This window comes from Protomyctophum parallelum (genome assembly GCF_964188405.1).
Source record: "Protomyctophum parallelum genome assembly, chromosome: 14".
NCBI lineage: Eukaryota > Metazoa > Chordata > Actinopteri > Myctophiformes > Myctophidae > Protomyctophum > Protomyctophum parallelum.
This window is the reverse complement of record NC_139709.1, coordinates 41,812,697-41,833,317: the sequence shown is the minus strand read 5'-3', so window position 1 is coordinate 41,833,317 and position 20,621 is coordinate 41,812,697. Positions and strand designations below refer to the sequence as shown.

General features: G+C 41.1%; 1 protein-coding gene across 1 annotated transcript; it reads left to right on the top strand.

Annotated features, from left to right (window-relative positions):
• The first annotated feature begins 9,516 nt into the window (after nt 1–9,516).
• LOC310870449 (lipoprotein lipase) lies at nt 9,517–14,794 on the top strand. Its single transcript, XM_083781680.1, has 10 exons — nt 9,517–9,739; nt 10,079–10,266; nt 10,458–10,637; nt 11,342–11,453; nt 11,842–12,075; nt 12,552–12,794; nt 13,005–13,125; nt 13,312–13,485; nt 13,715–13,825; nt 13,915–14,794. The coding sequence occupies exons 1-10, from the start codon at nt 9,646–9,648 to the stop codon at nt 14,024–14,026; spliced, it is 1,569 nt and encodes a 522-aa protein (XP_083637806.1). The 5' UTR covers nt 9,517–9,645; the 3' UTR covers nt 14,027–14,794.
• Nucleotides 14,795–20,621: the final 5,827 nt, after the last annotated feature.

Here is a 20,621-nt window from a genome sequence, read left to right as displayed (position 1 = left end):
ACTCTGTGGAAAGAAAGGACCCAGCCAAAGAAAATGAAGAGAAAGAGTTCTCTACTTGAGGCTTTTACAGTCAAGCTATAAAGGCATAAACTACAGCTCTTCAGCAATTAAGATCTATTTAATTACTACTGTCTACACTTAGATTGGTTTCCTGGAATTCCTACAGCATTCAGTATAATTGTACTTGTCTTCCAGAGTGGTTGGCATAGAAATAAATTGTATGATAGATTAGAGAGACCAAGCTTTTGATACTATATGTTCATCCATAGCCACACTTACACAACCGAGAAGGAAAACATTATACATCTGTAAGGAAGACAGAGAAGAAGACCTAACAGTGCCTATGGCAGTGTTTCACCCAAAAAGAAATAAAGAAAAATCAGCTTTTTCTCGTCAGTACGAGAAAAAGCAACATACATATTGAGCAATAAGGGGACATCAAATAAACTACCACAGTCCTCAGGACACTAACGATTAAAAAAGGTGATGTTTGTACTTACATGGGTAGGTTTGTGTGTCTATAGTGACGTCAACCCTGACGAGTATGCTTGTGTTGCAGCTTAGCTTTTACCAGTAGCTTTAGCTACAATTAAGGAATGGCAAAGACAGCAATCCTCAATACGGTACAGTGGCACTTGAACATGAGGACAAGTTATACAGCATTTGTGGTTTATCTGTAATTATAATTGTATGTCCTACAAAGCAACAATTAATCACTTGCCTTATTGCCTATCACAATAACATCCCTTCATAAGTTAAAGTCATGTTAACTGTCAATCCAACCAATGATGACTTTAGATAATAGTACTACTACTAATACTCAACGCACTTACAGTAACAAGCATTGCTAGATGTTCTATTGGTCAATTTGATGCCACATCAATTGTTTGTGTATTTAGTTTCGTTGTTGTTTTCCCCGCAGGTATTTATGTGACCCCTAGCTGCAGGTCTTGTTTGTCCATGGTATACTGCAGTGGGAAACTGACGCATGTAGCAGGTAAACCCCACCAAATGACATCATGATCTGTCTGTGCCCACAGGCACTTGAAACATGGGAAGCAACTATGTCACACCATGATGTGCCTGCAATGATCATGACAGAAATGACAGGTGGATCGCTAGAGAGCCTTTCCGACTTAGATGGATTAACACTGTGTAATCATAGCCATATGTCTTGTATCAGGTTAGTATTTCTAGATCTTTGTTTATAACTTAGTATTGTTCTATCTATTCAGGACAAACCATTGAGAAGATAACAAGATGTGATTTGTTTCTCCAAAAATCTATACATAGAGTCTGGGAATTTTAAACACCTCTATGTCTCAAAATGCACATCTTATTTTATGCCTGAGGAGTGTCATGTATCCTGCTAAGCCCCGCTGTGTACAGTAGATGACTCTGAGGTCTTAAGCTGGGAAAAGAGCCAAAACCATGTCAATGGGTACCTAGAAGCGCAACTTGTTTACTCTGGTTTATCTACTGTCCAAAGGTATGTGCAAAATCGCAATTCCCCTCTAACCAGTGTAAGGAAATGTAGACCTAACCTTTTTCGGCAGCCACAGCAACTTTTAGCTACTAGCTTTTACAATTGTGAGTGAACTCAAGCTTACAACATTGCATACTTGCATGACATGAGTAGCAACTGTATTGGATCTCTGCCTTATTTGGTATGTGTGCCGACTGACACACTGTCATCACTACTATACATTACTCAAATCATTGTATAGTAGTGACAAATAAGTATCAATGTCAGTGAAGAACAAATATACATAAATGGGACAGACAGGGAGAGAGAAACAAATTGTATGTGTGTGTGTGCGCGACTGTGCGCGTGTGTCTGTGTGAGAGAGAAAGGGAGAGAGAGAGGGGTAAAGATAGATTGAGAGGTACTAGGTAGAGTACAGAGAGAGAGAGGGAAATGGAGCGTGTTGACTTGAGTGTTAAGGGAGAGAAATAGAGAGGGAGTGAATCAGACAGAGAAATCAGAACCCTCCCACAGGAAACCGAGCTCAACTCCTCTTCTCCTTGTATGGTAAAAACTCCCCCAAAAGCCACAGGATCGCCTTGGGAGTACAGTCAAAGTACTGCTAAGTATAAATCACAAAGCTATGGGAACAGTGGAGTAGATTGTGAGTGTGTAGTTAGCAGCATACTGTACTGCTGTGAAGAATGAATAGACAATCTGTTGTTACCAGGTGTTTGTAAGAGAGGTGTAGGACTAAGGACACACATAGTAGTCTTATTTGGTATGTGGTCATTGATATGTGTGAAGTCTGAAGTGTGTGACAGACTAGTACTGGGGTTCATTGCTTTTGGGTTATTTGGATGTACAACGTCAATTATATAATCATGGGCGTAGGTTTAATTTATACTTTAAATGGAACACCACTGCACACACCATTAAACAACCAAACAGGTTGCTTTTAGCCAGTGGGGATGCTAAAGAAAAATGACAGTATTCCTTTGACTCTCCTCACACGACATTTACAAGCTGTTACATGGTAGATGTGGTTCTCAAAAAAAAAAAAAAATCTTGAGGACCTCTAAATTGATGTGTTTTGGCCACGGACCACCATCAAAAAATATTTTGTACGAGGGTCGATCCCCTGTACAAGGTTTGTGTTGTTAAAATGTTTCCAAAATATTCAAAATTCTTCAAATTGTTCAAGATGTTTTGAAAATTGCAGATCTACAAGCTCACATGTCACATCGCGAGGTGTTGTGCGCTTGTAGATTGGCTGTATAGCTAATAGGTTAAAGTGGTTAAACATTTGATGCTATATTAACTACTTTTGCTGGGAACCTCCTGGAACCCCCTCAAGGACCCCTGGGGGTCCCCGGACCCCATTTTGAGAACCACCGTGGTAGACTTCAAAAGAGCTCCACTGCATGTCCTCTCTGAAACCATCCCATCCACCACAAGTGCTGTCTGGACCATGCATACTGTGTAAGCAAAACCAGAGGCGAACTGTGTTAAACAAAGACATCCTACAACATTCTGGATGTTGTTGTCAATGAATACCACTGTAGACCGCAGACAGAGTGTAGCTTGAAAACACTCAAGCACATTCATTCACTTGAATGTGAATGTGTTGGGTTTTTCGGCCGTGCTGCTGAGGCCGGTGGCGTCTCTACACTACAGTGTGTCTTGTGCTAATGTCGAAAGACTCTTCTCAGCTAAAGAGTCAGTGCACAGTTACTTTCATGTAGCCTCGGAAAACCAGACATTTTATTTCCTGGAGACACCAGACATCCTTACACACGCCTGAATCACTGTAGGTCCAGACTCCAGAGGACCATGATTCTTTAAGAAATTACACCACAGTTATGTCCTTAGGTTAGTGATACTCTATCACTTACTCACACAATACATCTTACAACTAGAACTGCCTACGAGTGCCTACTTGCTCGAGTGCCTACTTGCTTGTTGCACGCCTACTACGTTTTTGAGTTACGTGGATTACAGACGTACACACGTACCTACGTAGACTGGGTGCATTTATAGATGCTAGAGCGGTGCCCATTGGAGCTCTATACAGTGGTGCCCATTGGGTATGGGCACTGGCCTACTTGGAACGATGCAAGTTTGAAATGAATGCCCCACCCAGATATTATGTCTGTGTCCCTTTATGCCCAATTGCCCATATATGGAGTTCTTTGTCAGACATGCCCTGGCCTGAAGTCTATGTAGACGTGACGTCAGGGGGCGAATTTGAGTTATGTGGATTACTATTATTGATGCATTTATAGATATAATGATGTATTATGTCATTAATCTTCTTATGTTCACACATAATGTTTGTGCAACTGTTGTTCAGTTCCTACCCAGATGTACTTATTATGACTACTACCTGGGAGTTAAAATAAACAAAGAGGTAGGAGCACACGCCACACACTAGGGAGGTGCTGACCACGGGAGATAAACTTGGACAGAGAAGAGAGGTTGCAGGGTATCAATCATCATGCCCTGATGAAGGCCTTTTTTGTTGAAACGTTGGCATATTTGCATCGTGACTATGAGCTGTGCGACCTCTCTTCTACCTGGGAGTTAAAATACAATAATAGACAGTAATAGGTCAATCAGAGGTGGAAAGAAATGTTATGACTTTTATTTATTTTTTAATTGTGTCTGCTACTTTTCTAATACTTTAACTAGTTTTATTTCTGTTTGAGTAATCTAAATGATTTACTCTCTTGTAGAATAGTACATTTAATAGTACAATAGTATGTGTACCACAGAGAATGAGTCAAGAATTTGCAAACCTTCAAAGACACAAAATGAAAGGAAAGAGTGCTCTCTTGTGGTGACTTAGGGATGATGATAATGATGATGCTTTTTTGTGGCCAAGTGTTTATTACTTATTCTAAAATGAGCAACCTGTTTCACACAACATTTTTTTTTACAATATACAGTATGGATACAATATTAACCTACATGTACACAGACACGTGTACATACTGGTAACTACTTTATCCAGACAATTAAAGAGTTTTGCATCCCCAATGATGATGATGATAATAATAATTATAATAGTAAAAAATGAACTAATAGGCCTACAAACTATTACTAAATAAGTAAGTAGGTCGGAGAGACTTATCCTCTGTATCTGCTGAGAAGTCTATCCCTTTTTCAAGGCTAGGCCCCTGCGAGATAGATTTCTGAGGTGGAGCGCAACACTGAACTCCCTGTGGTGTGGTGGTGTGGAATGCATGTGTCGAATTTGAAGACGGTGGCCCACCGTCGGTCGGTGGGGCAAATGGTTCTCGAGTTTCGTGGATTACAGACGTACGTACACACACAGAGAGATTCGGTACATTTATTGTAAGACTATAGACCTGTGCCTGCTGGGCACCGGCCTACTTGGGAACGATACCCCACCCTAGTATGCAATACCCGTTATATACATAGTATCTGTTTTAACCTTCTGTCTGTGTGTAGACCAGTGTAGACGTCCTTCTCCTGTGTGGAGAGAATGTCTGAAGAGTGCAAACTGAAATGGACTGACTACGACAAGTATATCAAATGGTAGGTGTGGGGAATAAGGCTGCCATGGCAATCAATTACTCTGGCAGAGCCTGGACATTGCACAGATGTGGTGACTTAGGCTCATTAGGGCCACTGGCAGAGCCTGACCGGAGCCTTTGTGGCGGTTCTGGACAACCGTGTATCTGACCGACTCAAGGCAGTGTAGTGGTGAAGTATCTGGCAATTGAAGTGATTAGGAAATAGTGGAACAATTTAAAATCTGCTCAGTGTGTTTAAGCAAGCTATAATCTGAAGGACATCGACAATTAACATATATATATCGATTGACTCATCTACCCTTTGGTGTATAGCATTGTGACTATTTGCCCAAAATACAAATACCTGGCCAAAACAGTGACTGGCAGTTTGATAATTTGATAATTTAAATAATTAATGCAAAAGAAAATACTATTATTTGCAGTAATCAGTCAGTACAAAACTACAATCTGTGAATTTGAGCAGCTTTCTCTTTACTGCAGAGGGCGCTACAGGACAGCATGTGGACTCTGTACAACAACAATGTAATTGAAAGCCATTCTGTATATTGGCCACAGTCTATGATATTGGCCTACCTACATGGTAATATTATGTGTGGTCTACACATACAGTATCTATTGTATTGTCCTGTGCAGTCCCATTGATTTAAATGTGAGGTATGATGAACCATCTGTGTCAATTACATTACAAAAATAGTATTATAGTAGACCAATTCCTGAATAATTATTCCACTTCCATTGAGCAAAGTGATTTTAATTTGTACAATTTGCTCTGGAAAAATAAAGGGAAGCTCCGCACACTCAATTTACACTCAAATTACAATTTGCTCTGAAAACAATGAAGTGCATTATGTGCACCATCTGCAATCTTGCATTGCACTCCATTAACTCCATTCCACTAACTTGTGGTATAGCCAGAAATGTCACACATGTCACTCTGACAGGGACAAGTTGTCTTGTGCTTATGGGGCAAGTCGCCACATGCCAATGAAGGTTACTTAACTTATTTATGTTACCTAGGTTCTCTGAGAATATGAGGTGCTCACTGCTCACACACAGTATTGGTCACATGGCCACTACACATCACGATCACCCCATCCTGTAGCCACAGGCACAGCCTCACCAGGTCACAGCTCAACCAGGTGCCAGCTCAAACCCTCCAAGTCATATCAGAACCGAGCTTAGGTTTTGAATTGGAACTAAAAAAGGAAACATATATAATAATTATTATTTATTTGGGTAATTTGTTATTGTTTGACATGATTGCCTGATTTTTTTTATGCTCTATGCTATTGTTGTACTGTCTTAATATTAATGTTGTTTTTTTTTGCTTTTTGTTAATGCTATAGGCCTAGTACATCTGTGTTTTTCTCTTTTTTTTGCCCTGTAAAGAACTTCTATGTAGGGCTGTCCCCGACTAAGACTACGACTTATAGATGACTAGAATTGAATTGTCTATAGTTGACATATTTAATTATATTCAAGGGCTTTTGGAGAGAAATGCAACTCCTGTCACTTTACTGCAGAGGAGAGGGGTGTGTGTTTGTGTCCAGCTCGTTGACGCTCGTTAATGCATCAAGGGAGGCAATTATGTTTCTGCAACTGTCTAATACGTCTTCTACATCTATTCTGTTTTTTTATCAAAAATTTTATCCCACAATTTTGCAACCCATTTTTTCACCCAGTGTCAATTATCTAATGTAATCCTGAGCGCTAAACACTTCCTCTGCCAACCTGGGGGGCAGCGGACTGGCCTCATACTTACTTCTATGCATGAGGAGTCCAAGCTGCTTCTTATCACCTGACAGGCCAGACGTATCACGTGGAAGGAATATGTTAATCCTGACCAGTTCCTTTCCCCTCCATCAGGCGCCCCGGCTGGCGAGGGAGGTAGTTTAGAGGGATTACTGCACACACATGGAGAACACACAGAAAGGCCCTTTCCGAACCCCACCTCGGGTATTGGCACTGATGAAACGGAGGAGAGAACACGCCCCCAGCGTACCTAGCGGGAATCGAACCCAGGACCATCTAGCTGTGAGGCGACAGCACTACCGACTGTGTCACCCTTCTACATCTATTCTAACTAATGAAATAATATTTTTGTGGCACTAAGCATGTCACCCATAATGCTTGTTGTCTGATTTAACATATACTTGCTTGGTTTCTCCCGATAAATCATGATATATAATATTACCTATTTAATAAATATATCTGTTAATATAACAAATTAGGCCAATCTCTAAATTGAATCATGAATAAAAAAGCATCGACTAAGAGATTGGTAGTTGACTGTAGGATACATAAGGAAAGATATCAGCACATATTGAAAATGCCCAATAGGGACAGGGTGTAATCATTTCTTGTTCGTCTCATAATTCTCCAATCTTTTGCCTGAGGGTTCCTAATGCCTCATTTAGAGTTAATAGGCCTATGTACAGTATGGACTGTAATCTAAGAATCCCTGGAATTCTACAGAAACCTTGCTGCAGGAGATGGAGATTTCGCACAGTCTGAGCTTTTAGCTTTGGGGCTACAAATCTGTGTGAGAATGTGTATAAAACATATTATTAGATTCAATTAGATTCAATTTATTGTCACTGCACATAGTATACAAATACTTTGGCAATGAAATGAATATACTGTACATTCCAGCACATGCTTTCTAGCAATGTAATAGCTTGGATTAGCTGGCACAGGCTCATATGGTTTGCACATGGTCAGAAATGCCTGTTTGGAAGGAGGTAGGTGCAGGTACCATTCTTTTGGTAAAGGATTACTTTATTGAAAAAAAAACTATAATGATCCAAATGGATCTTCGTCAGGTCAGTACCAAAATAATGGTGTGCCCTACCTCCTTCATTGGCCCTGCAGCCATACTGTCGAGGTGCGTGTAAATAAGTATGCTCAGAAATTCCTGTTTCACATTAACTGTGGAAGGAACAACTTGCGCACATGTTGAACAACTTGCGCACACGTTGAACAACGTGCGCACACGCGCACGCACAGCACGCACAGCACACACACAGCACACACACACACACACACACACACACACACACACACACACACACACACACACACACACACACATTAACAGCTTAAGCCCTATCACAGACGAATAGCTACATTTGGGAAATGTTTTGCCTATAATGACACGCCCAAAATAAGGACGACATGCAGGTTAGACACTGCCAATGAGTGTGGTCACCTTGTGTCACTCACCTCACAGAGAGGACATGTGTTAAAGATATTAGAACACAACATTATTTTTGCCATTGTGCAATTTTGGTTTACACATACAAAAACAAGTCACCTTTTGGGGCAACATGCTAAAGTATGCAGGGAAAGAAAGGATTATAGATTACTATTCAGTACAAGGGATGGTATATATTATTATGTGACTTATTGTATAAGTGTTAGCTACTTTAAACAGTCCTTCACCAGTGAAAACAAGATAAACCTGTATGCACTGTACTGTAGTAACTGTATTAGTCATGCTCTGGAGGAGATATATGCAGACATACCCCTACACACCTATCTGTTTATGCATGGACACAGCAAAATAGTCAGTATTCATGAGAGAGTTAGGCTATACATTTGCAAAATCTCCAAGTTACAAATGGCTAAATTAACAAATTTACTGTGCAACATCAAAGGCATTCTCTGGTCAGAAACGTGAACATTTGCTTGGAAGCCACACTTCTGATTTATGTGTGTCAGTGAGCATGTGTGTGTGTGTGTGTGTGTGTGTGTGTGTGTGTGTGTGTGTGTGTGTGTGTGTGTGTGTGTGTGTGTGTGTGCGTGCGTGTGTGTGTGTGTGTGTGTGTGTGTGTGTGTGTGTGTGTGTGTGTGTGTGTGTGTGTGTGTGTGTGTGTGTGTGTGTGTGTGTGTGTGTGTGTGTGTGTGTGTGTGTGTTGTGGGAGGGTGGTGAACCTTGTTTTCATTGGCTCACATTCAACCCTAAAAAAAATCTGGCGTGAAAATGATGATGTTCCACAGTTTCCAAGAAACTGGATGAGGCAAAAATGAAATGGCTGTGTCATGTGAGACATTGTACAATCTCTAACATTTAAACATGTCTGTTAATAGAGAGATTGCAGCATGGAAAAAACTAAACAAAAAAAAACATGAGGTCTGTCTGTCTGTCAATATCAGTCAGATGGTCAGACCAATCACATGTTTGTAGGACAGTAGTCAGTATAGGGGTCTGTGCCTAGTAGCCTACACACTGCAGGACATGATGCAAATTGGACCTGCAAATAGTCACAATAGAACATAGTTCAAGTTCAACAGGTGTGGCCCCTTCTGAGTCTGTGGTGGACGGTACACAACACCCACGTGATATGTTGACATTGTCCCAGTTTGGGAAGGTTGGACAATGGCCACGCCCCGTTCCCCCCTTTTAAACCAATGGTAAAAAGTTGCGTGTCGCGCCAGCTTCGCTATAAATGGAGGGTCATTCATTTTTTTCATTCATAAACAACATACAACAAACGTGGTGATAACATTTTACGAAATATATTGCTATATATAGTGGCAATAACGTTGGATTTGCGGGGACAACATTCTTTCCCTCATTAAAGTTCTCCAAATAGATAACGGTTACTGTAGCGGCCTACTATGCAGGGACAAGTGCTTTGGCCTACCTGGTTTTTCATAATTGGGATTGTATCATGTGAACCTGTCTTCGACACCACCGAAACTACTTATCAGAGTAAGTTGTCGTTCTGTCACTTCAAATAGCCTATAGCTAATTTTCACAGTTGTCTGCATGGCGCATGCTATTAACATTTGATCTCTGTCACTGTAATTGTAATGCGATTGTGTGTAGTAATTTGCTGATGATATCTAGCTACCAATGTAGGCTATGTTACTGAACTATATAGGCACAAGTGCAACAAACGTTAGGTCGGTTTAAACGTCTGCAAAATTGGCTAAAGTTGCCTAAAGATATAGCTAGTCGAAATAATCTTTAATTATTTCGGAAGGCAATCTCGGCATGCTTTAAGGCCGTGCGTAATTGATTGACTCAGTGATCTCTCATCTCTCTCAGTCATAGGTAATACTACTGCTGAGGCGGTCGATGACTACACTGATGACATTGAAACAAAGTTCTCAGTGCGCAGTGCAGAGGAACCAGAGGAGGACCTGTGTTACCTTGTACCCGGGAGACCGGAGACCGCCTCTCTGTGCGGATTTAACACGACAGCAACGACATTTGCAATCATCCATGGCTGGTCGGTAAGTAGCCTTCCCTAGTATTTCAAGTTGAAGCTGCCGATACTTGATACAAAAAATTGGAATGTAGCCTATTTAAAAAACTAAAGCTATAAAGCCAGAATATATTTTTATACCATTTAAATATCCTACAATATATATTTAATTCCCAGTCTATATGTCCTTGGTAACATCAATTTCTTGTTCTAATCTAGTTAGCAGGGTTGTTAGAAGGCTGGATCCATAAGCTTGTTGCTGCCCTGTTTGAGCGGGAGCCTAGTGCCAATGTTATAGTGGTGGACTGGCTGGAACGAGCCCAACTTCACTATCACAACTCGGCAGAGAACACCAAGCTGGCCGGCAAAGATGTAGCCAAGCTGATTGACTGGCTAGAGGTGAGAGTCTTACCATGATGTGACCAACAAAGTGCATATAGCCTACCACAGTAGGATAGGTGAGGGATAATGTATGGCTGGGTGGTCATTATTGATAGATAAATCACCGGTTAATCACCCTGAGGGTGATTTATCTATAAACAATGACCACCAGCCATACATTATCCCACTTATTACATGGCTACTTAATACACAAAAAACTAAGTATTTCCTTGCTTACGGTAATGTGTTGATCAAATGGAATTCATTTTTGGTTACTGTGTCGTCTATTTCTCGCTTCAAAAACATTCTTGAAAGCATGTTGTTTAGTTCAATGACATTGTGTGTTAGTTTACATGGCCGTCATTTTCAGTACAGCATAAAATCCAAGCAGCGCAGCATCGCAGCCAGGTGTTATAGAGCAGAGTGGTCCGTTATCAAGAAATAACACACAGTCAAGCATTCAACCAAGCCGTGTAATAATGTACGATACAGTATATGGATTGAATGTAATGTAACTACTGTATAGATTTGATTATACAATTGTATTTGTATAGTTCACTGTTGTTTGTCTTGTGTCCTACCTTTGCACCTATGCTAATCCTTCGTGCATATTGTGTACAGGAAAACTGTCCACTCCTCTTTTCACCAAGGTTACCAAGATAAACTCTTTTGGGCCCAATCGATTTTTAAAAGTTAATGTAATTCTTGCTTTTATTTTGCAGACTGGACTGAAATATGACCTTTCAAAACTTCATATACTGGGATATAGCCTGGGGGCCCATGTGGCAGGAGTCGCAGGGAACCTTACCAACAACAAAGTTAACAGAATAACAGGTGTGAGCCCCCTACCCACACAAACACAACTTTCCCTCGCATAACAAAACATGGAAACACTGCATTGAAAAGAGATTAGTAACCCCACAGGTTGGTATTATGCCGGTCAGAGCTCCAGTCTGACCTGGATATAGTACACGTGTTCTGTGTTTACTGTTTGTATCTATTATATATGTCAGTTACTGTACAACCCCTCAGTTTCACTAGGTGACATTTTCATTTACGTTTGACATATGTTGTTTGATTCACCTTTGTATTCACTACAACATTGATATGTATTCTGTTGTAACTTTATGTACCAAAGGCAATTTTCCCACAGGGACCTTTCTTCAAAACAATAAATTGTCTTTGGAACCTTTTGTCCTTATATCTCTCTCCTCTCCACCAGGCATGGATCCTGCTGGACCCAATTTCGAGTATGCAGACGAGTTGCGCAGGCTGTCTCCTGATGATGCCAACTTTGTGGACGTTCTCCACACAAACACCAAAGGAAGCCCGGACTTAAGCATTGGAATACAGAGACCTGTGGGCCATGTAGACATCTACCCCAATGGAGGCACTGAACAACCTGGCTGTACATTTCGCTATGCCATAGACATGATTCGGCAGTTCGGCATCAACAGTACGTTTTTCATGTTCACTGTATGGTTATAGGTTTGGCAGTGACCCCAATAGAGCTGCAGTCATTGCAGAGGATTAGTCAGGACCAGTTTAATGAATGTTAAATAGTATACTTAGGATTTGTTGCTGACCCAGACAAGCTGCATGCATTTAAGTGTTAAGCCGTTTTGATAGTCAGTAACATATAGCAGGCATTAACATAATTGTATAGATCGTTTTAATGTAAGCTTCATAGGTGGCAGCAAAAACCCTGCTGTACATGGCTGAACAGTTAACACTATGACATTTAAATGTGTCATGAACTCATGATAGAATCTATGTAGGGAGAATCTACCATTACTCACTGTGTGTGTGTGTGTGTGTGTGTGTGTGTGTGTGTGTGTGTGTGTGTGTGTGTGTGTGTGTGTGTGTGTGTGTGTGTGTGTGTGTGTGTCTGTGTGTGTCTGTGTGCCTGTGCGTGTGTGTGTGTCTTAACAGATTTTGATCAGATTCTAAAGTGTGCCCACGAGCGCTCCGTGCACCTGTTCATTGACTCTCTGGTGAACCGTCAGCAGGCGAGTATGGCTTATCGCTGCAACTCCCAAGATGCCTTCAACAGGGGCTTGTGTCTGAGCTGCCGCAAGAACCGTTGCAACAACGTAGGCTATAGTGTCAACAAGGTGCGAACCATCCGGAGCACTAAGATGTATCTCAAGACTGGAGGGAGGACGCCATTTAAAGGTGTGGCACTGATTTAAGTTTGAACGACGCAATGCGTTGTAATTATAAGATCAGATAATTTTCCGCAGTGTTGTTGGGCATGCAAATCGGCGTTGTTTGGCATTTGCCATAAGGTTGAATGGCCACACTTGCTTTTTTCCCCTGATGTTCCTGAAGTAATTCATAATGTGCCTCTAAATGTAACCTAGAGAGAACATTGTGTTTCTCCAGTTTTTCACTACCAGATTAAGATCCATTTCTTTGGACAAAAGGACCTGAGCCTCATTCAGCAGCCTATCCTTGTGTCCCTCTATGGAACCCATGGAGAAAAGGAAGATATTACCATGATACTGTAAGGATGCCATGACTTTACATGACTTTGCATGTATGACAAAACTTAGGCGATGCTATACTGATTGTGCTTATATAATATGCCATGCAGGTTTTATTATTCTGATTGAATTGATATACCATGCAGGTGCATTTACTGTTTGTGTCTAACTGATTTTACAGTATGTCCCAACTGTGCTGTCCTCAGGCCCAACCTGAACACCAACACCACAGTTTCCTTCCTCCTCACCACTGACGGTGACATCGGAGAGCTGCTGAGGGTGAAGCTGAAGTGGGAGAGCGATTCTATCTTCTCTTTCCTGAATGGACATGAGCTGCAGATCCGCAGGATCCGCATCAAAGTCGGGGAGACGCAGGCCAAGTAAGGATCTCTCCCTCTCAATATAGTTTAGCTTCAGCTAGTTTATCTTATATACAGATTAGTTGTATCATAGTAAAATGGAAGGAAATTGATTTAAAGAATGCACAAAGGGAGCAGGATAGATAAAATAACAAAACCAACCAATGTAAATATGAACAGGAAGATTTTCCTTCTAATATTTTCTTATCAATAATAATGTGTTTGTTTTTCTGTTTTTTCCCCCCTATAGGCTTATTTTCCGAGCTCAAGACACAGATCTGGCCAGACTACTTCAAGGCGATGATGATGCTGTGATCTTTGTAAAATCCAAAGAGGATCAAAACAGCAGGCGTCTAGAGAGGTGAGCGAAGCTGTGTGGACATTGCACAGCCTGGAATGGAAATAGGATCTAAACTTTGTTTTTGTACTAATTTTTGTGTCACTTTGCAGATTGCACAGACTCAAGACTCATGGGAGCTTCTTTAAACAGGGAATGAATGAGGCAGCCATAGAGGTTTCCACACTGTCATCATCATCATTAACATCATCATTATCAACATGAACAGACCTATATTATAGTTGTACATAATACTCCTGTCCCCCTGACGCCTCTGTATGTTATGTCTTGTGTTGAACTTGTGACTATTGTATATTATTTTGACATGTACTATCCAAGGCTACAGCTCCTATTTGATTTTGTAAATCACATGAGGCTGTTTGTTTTGGGCTGAATGGGTAGACAGGCCGCCTGGAAAACAGAACGTCCCAGGTTCGATTACCGGGCCCCTGTGGGATCAAATTCATTAATTGTACAGTAGAGCAGGTTATGTGTTAGTGATATATAACGTTTGCATATTGCATTGGATGCAATATGCGAGACAACATTCCTACCATGAAATGATGTGTGTGTTATCGTTTTATCCTATCTATGACAATGTTTCAATATTTCATTGATTTGTTTCAATTGAGTTGTTTAACAAACTGTTCTAGTCTATTTATGGTGCTTTCACAATCAGAAGTAAATCAAATCAAGATAATCTCCCACCAAAGTATGTAAATAAGTGTAATTAAGTATTTAGGTTGAACAGTATGTTTCAGGTCAATTTTAAGGTGTAAACTATTATTATACATTATAGTTTATTTTTTTAATCCCAACTCAATTATTGATGCAAAAAGTGTAGCAATGACAATACATCACATGAAGTGAAGAACTATTATGATATATAAAGTATGATGTTTTGGTTTCCGGTGTTATTTAACTTTTATATATTATACATTTCAGGGTGGGTCATTACAGGGTGTGCTTTAAATAAATACTGTGCATTTCTAATCTATGCTGAATATTTTCTTTGAGTCTTGACTTTATTTATTTAATAACAATCATAATGAATGCATACATATAGACTATAGCCAATGATATTTCTTACTTTTGACCAACGTAGACTAGGAGTAGAAGGAGTAAAAGGTAGTACATGAAGGTGGTTGCACACTGAACGTGTTTTTCAGAAAATCGATGGAGAAACGCCGCTACAAATCAGAAAAACGCGCTCTGTGTGCAGGGACCTTAAGTCCCAGCTTTTATTGTTATTGCAAACACCAAGTGAATTGTATTCATGCAATGTTTTGACCAGTTCTTCATCAGGTACATATTTTATGTACCTGCATCAGATAATAATTTGCCATGAATTCTGAGTGAAAAGAATTTAGTCCCTTGTTTGTGCCGAATCTGGGTTGTACATGGTTCGTTGCACTCCCTCTGGTGTTCCAGCCTGTCAAAGTGGGCAGGGGTGAGGTGGGTTCAGGGGTGTAGGAGCCTAACCAGTTTGTTTTGGAAAGTCTGGAGCCTAGTTTTAAGGGCCTTTGCTGGGAGTGTGACACCTCTGTTATGGTGTCTTTCATTAGTAAATACTGGTAGTGACGGGCCATAATGGTCACAAGATGGTGGGAGTCATAAATCATTGTGCTTTGGTTTATTCCATTTCATATGGTTGGGTGTGACTTTGGGTGTGGTTTGAAACTTTGAATTGTTGGGCTGTATGCACCAAGTTGCACCAAATAAACACAAATTAGCTCATTTGTAGAGATATGAACAGATAATAACAAAAATATGGTTTGGCGATGACATTAAGAGCTTATGATAGTAAATGATGTATCCCAGTTGCCATTAAATAACACCCGTATTCGTGTCTTCTTTGCTGGCCTAACGGCCGCAAAGAAGATGGTTGCTTCGCACTGGAAACCGCCTCATACATTGTCATTTCGCCAATGGGCTTTGACCTTTCTAGACATCATTTATCTAGAAATGTCTACAGCAAGATTGCATGGTGCAAAAGAGGAAAACATTGAGATTTGGTCTGGTATTGCAGATTTGGTTAAGGGCATGGTTTAATCATTATTATTATTATTATTATCTATTTATTTTTTGTCTCCATTGCACAGTAGTAGGAGTAATGACATTTTGTGGCATCTTTGGTCTCGGGGGGGAGGGGTGGGTGTTGTTATGTGTTGTTTTATATGTGTTTTGTTTTCTTTAAGTCATTCATGTTGTTAACGTGTATTATTGTGATTTTTGTCTTAAAATAAAAAACATTTGATAACAAAAAAAGAGCTTATGATAGATTTACTTAGAAGCAAAAGGTAGACATGTGCCTCCCTGGTGTTGTGGAATGTGTAAAACCAATAACGGAAAGGGTCACAGAAAAGTGCGATTAGCCGACACATATGGCCAAAGAATGAGAACACAACTGAACTTAGATGACGCACATGACCCACTCCCCTCCAATCAGCCAATCACTGTGTGCCATGAAGAACACTTTAAGAAATAAGTGACACTGTACACTACAGCATCTACAGCATCAGCACACAGAAGCTACAGTGCTGTCAAGTGTGAGTTGACAGTTGAAACCTGATTGATTGATTGATTGAATACTTATACTATTATTATAACTATTAACAGTTCGCAAAAAAGAAAGTACAGTTCAATACAAGGTCTGCTAAGAGGATTTTAAACCCAAGAAAGCCTGTGATTTGTTTCCAATGCAAATTGAGCAAACAGTTGCACGACACTCATAAATACACATAAATACTAGAACTAGAACTGTCACTATAACCACTAGTACCAGAATTAATAAAATTGTTATTCCAGTATTATTTGGGCCTACAGTAACAGTATTAACAACACCATTACATGTATTTCAATCAATTGAACATGACATTAACCATGATCATTCCATTCTGGGGTAATTAAAACAAACATCTTTCGTTCATAATGTACATTTCTCTGATATGTAGGGAAATCCCAGGGAAATCTTAAAATAAAATATTATTTCCAGATAAAGAAAAGGCTTATGAACCCTGATATATGTACTGTATCTTACAATGCAAGCCAAGGTGCCCTCTACTCTACTGCCTACAAGATTCTTATAGTGGCATATACAAATCACTGTGGTACTATTCCAGGCAAATCAACTGCCATGGAAGACAATAGATTGTTATGCTGTATCACCAGAACATATTCAATGTACCATTCAAAATGTTGTTGTGGAAATTACGGTACAGTTACAGTTCTCTATTTTGGATAAAGCTAAGGTATGAAATCCTTCATGGTCTGAAGTTGTAGCCATAATATCAGACATCCATGACATTGATTTCCCTGACTATATATATTTACTTGCGCAAGCAGAGCGTGCAAGTAATGTTATCAGTCAGGTGCGTATGTCCCTTAGCAGCATATGATATGCTGGCACGAAGCAGACTGTGCAGGTATGTTTTCCGTCATGCTACGAAGCGTATGTCCCATGACGTGATGAAGATATGTACCAATGTCCCTTAGCAGCATATGATATGACGTCATATGCTGGCACAGCACATGCGGAAGCAGACCGTGCAGGTATGTTTTCCGTCATGCATCCTAAACGTCACCTCAGTAAAACTATGCCTAAAACTAACCTTATTCCTAAACATAACTTATTTTTTTTAATTTTATATATTTATTTTATCCCACGATTTTGTACCCCATTTTTCACCCCTGTGTCAATCATCTAATGTGATCCTGGGCTCTACACACCCTCCACCAACCTAGTCCCCATATATGGGGGACAAGGGGAGAGCAACGTATACTTGAACTCATGCTTCTAACTCTAAACATAAATTCAGGCATAAACTTGGGCACATCATCAGTGTTGTAAACCTGGGATCGTTGGGTGTTTCTGAGTCTTACAACATACACCCTCCTCCAGGCCACCCGACCAAGGCTGATCAGACTCGGCCCGACCTGAGTCCAAGTGGCATGCTACAGCCCCAGCCCCCCACTGTCTCCTGCGAGACAGCCAATAGGGAATATGGCTGATGAGATGTTGGCGACACTAAAAAGGCTCCTGGCACTGTGGGTGTCCGGGCCTGGATCCTCCTTCGTCTGATCAGAAGTGCAGAATCCTTCTGTGTGTTGCGTCGTCTTGCTACTGAACAGCACACATCTCAGCCTCGGCGCCACTCAAGGCTGATTTTAAACCCTCCTTGCAGGTTTTACTGCAGCCTGTAGCTTTTGGTTCCTCCTCATAGAGGAAGTGGTTTGGGCTGCCAAACCTCACTACCCTAGACCCGGATTACCGTCTCTCCGGCCATCCTCTGTCTCTCCAGTTGTCACCACACTCGTCGTGGTCGTCACCGAGTCTGTCCCTGGTTGTCACTGGTACTGCCACTCCCAGAGTTTTTCAGTAAATTAAACATCTACAGATGCATAAACCTGGACACATCATCAGTGTTGTAAACCTGGGATCGTTATGTGTTTCTGGTTCTTACAACATACACCCTCCTCCAGGCGACCCGACCAAGGCTGATCAAACCCCGGCCTGTGTCCAAGTGGCATGCTACAGCCCCCACTGTCTCCAGCGAGACTGAGAGACAGTCAATAAGGAAGATGGTTGATGAGAGCAGGATGTTTCTCGAAGGACAATTGTAACTGTTTGGATTTGATAAGTAGGAGAGAGCAGACAGTTATTTGAAAGACATTGATAAGGCATAAGGTTGCCGAGTGATTACAGGGGCATTATGCTCAGCTACGGCTAGCTTAGTACAATGTTGTACAAAGCAATGCACCCCATTCTTTTCCAGCCTCTGGTTCGATTCCCGGACGGACGGACGGACGGCTGATTGTCAGATCTTGCAATGTCACTTTCAATAAAGGCCAAAAATCTTAAAAATAAAAAAATAAAACAATGCAAGATAGACAGCATACATATGGCCTAAAAAGTATACAAGTAACATTAAATTAAACACTACAAGGTCGCAACCAACGTTGTATGTCCTTTGTATAGAACTGATTATAAGACTTTCCTGATCAGCTTAAGCATGGCTAGGTCTGACAAGTTAGGTTAATATGAACTGGTGTGCACCCTTAGATCATCAGGTGAGGCCCTTCAGGCTATTTCATAAAAGGAATTTGTTTTGGGACATATCCATAATGTAATGTGAAGAAGCGTAACCACCTCACCAAGAACATGCACACAGCAGGTCTTACAGGGTTGTTTTGTCTCCTTTTGAAGAATGATCATGTAATGGTTGATCATTACACAATGTTTGACGATAACACATCAAGCTAGCTAGCTATAGCAATGCAAGTGATTAGGGGCTATAATATCACTCTGTGATGCGACATTCGGAACACATTACTGGCAGTCACATGGGCAGACATGCACAGTGGGAGTATTAAAACATGATCAGGGTATGAGACATTCTCAGACAAACGGTCCAGATGGATATGGGTCGGAGATTCTGCAACCAAGTTCAAGGGTAACCAAAGTGGTGCAATTGCACGCTGAAACAGAGTCATAAATTGACCAAACAAGTAGACAGCAACTTGGATTGTGCATTTCCCCCCTGTAACATTATCATCATCATCATCATCCTTGGGGAAAAGAGGCAATTTGTTCTTTTACTCTGATGTAAAAGAACATCATACATTTACACTGTCAGAAGCTGTCCCTTCACATGGGGACAGCTGGAGAAACTGGCCCAGAACCTGGATATCTGTTGAGCTCTTGTTTGTGCATGGCCTAATGGCCTATGGCCCTATATATATGCCCAGTAAGATTGTCAGAACATAGTGTGTTCTAGGGGCAGCGGTGGCCGAACGGTTTGCGGTGCGGTCTTGATATCGGAAGGTCGCTAGTTCGTATCCCCGGACCGGCACGTTAAAATTACCACTGCTAAAGTGCCCTTGAGCAAGGCATTGAACCCCTACCATGAAATGTTCTATGAGCAGGGCCTGGCTGTAAACAAGTTATTGAGCTTAGTCCAGTTACCCTGGCTTTGCTTTGCTTTGTGTCATGTACGTACTTGTATGCATTTTTCTCAACCACATGACACAGAGCATAACATCACATTTTCATGTATGCAGATTTAGTTCTCAAGGGCAGTAGCAAGAGGTCTGAAGCTGTAAAATCAATTTATTGGATTCAGTGCAGTGTTCACAGCTGCGGGGTCAGCTCAGCTGTATACTGTATGCTGAGAATAGAAACTTGCCAATTCCAAGTACTGTACTACATGCATACTACAAAAGCAGGCAGGGAAATACACACACAGGCACACACCACACACACACACACACACACACACGATTTGTCACACACGTGCGCACGCACGCACACACGCACAAACACACACACACACACACACACACACACACGTGCACATGAATACACACACGCCCTCTGACAGCATCTACAACACAGAGCCTCTTTTCTACGTTTGACAGGGCAACTGTCGACACCTGCTTATAGCTAATCCTGTATTACAGGATAGACATTCTGTCCTAGGAACCTATAGTGAAAGACAGCAGTACGTTTCTTCTATAATGTACAGATGCTCTCTCCATAACTGCCTCTCCCTCACGCCTTGGGTTACATCGTCATGTTTGTCTCAGACATCCAGTGTTGCCACATGGAACGGCCATTACTTCAGAAAGGCATGGGTTCCACTCATTCCTTGTCATTCTCCTTGTGATTCATCTGAATCTACAACAGTATACTTTCGCTATAAAATGGTAAATGGTGCATTTATATAGCACCTTTATCCAAGGCGCTTTACATAGATTGTGCATTACATTCACCCATTCACACACACATTCATACACCGATTGCGGCGGAAGCCATGCAAGG

What these genes read in the sequence shown, in the direction of transcription:
- LOC310870449 (XM_083781680.1), top strand. Translation starts at nt 9,646, where the DNA reads ATGCAGGGACAAGTGCTTTGGCCTACCTGGTTTTTCATAATTGGGATT. An exon ending in AGCTGATTGACTGGCTAGAG is followed by an intron (nt 10,638 to 11,341) that starts GTGAGAGTCTTA and finishes TTTATTTTGCAG; the next exon opens with ACTGGACTGAAATATGACCT. An exon ending in GAAGATATTACCATGATACT is followed by an intron (nt 13,126 to 13,311) that starts GTAAGGATGCCA and finishes TGCTGTCCTCAG; the next exon opens with GCCCAACCTGAACACCAACA.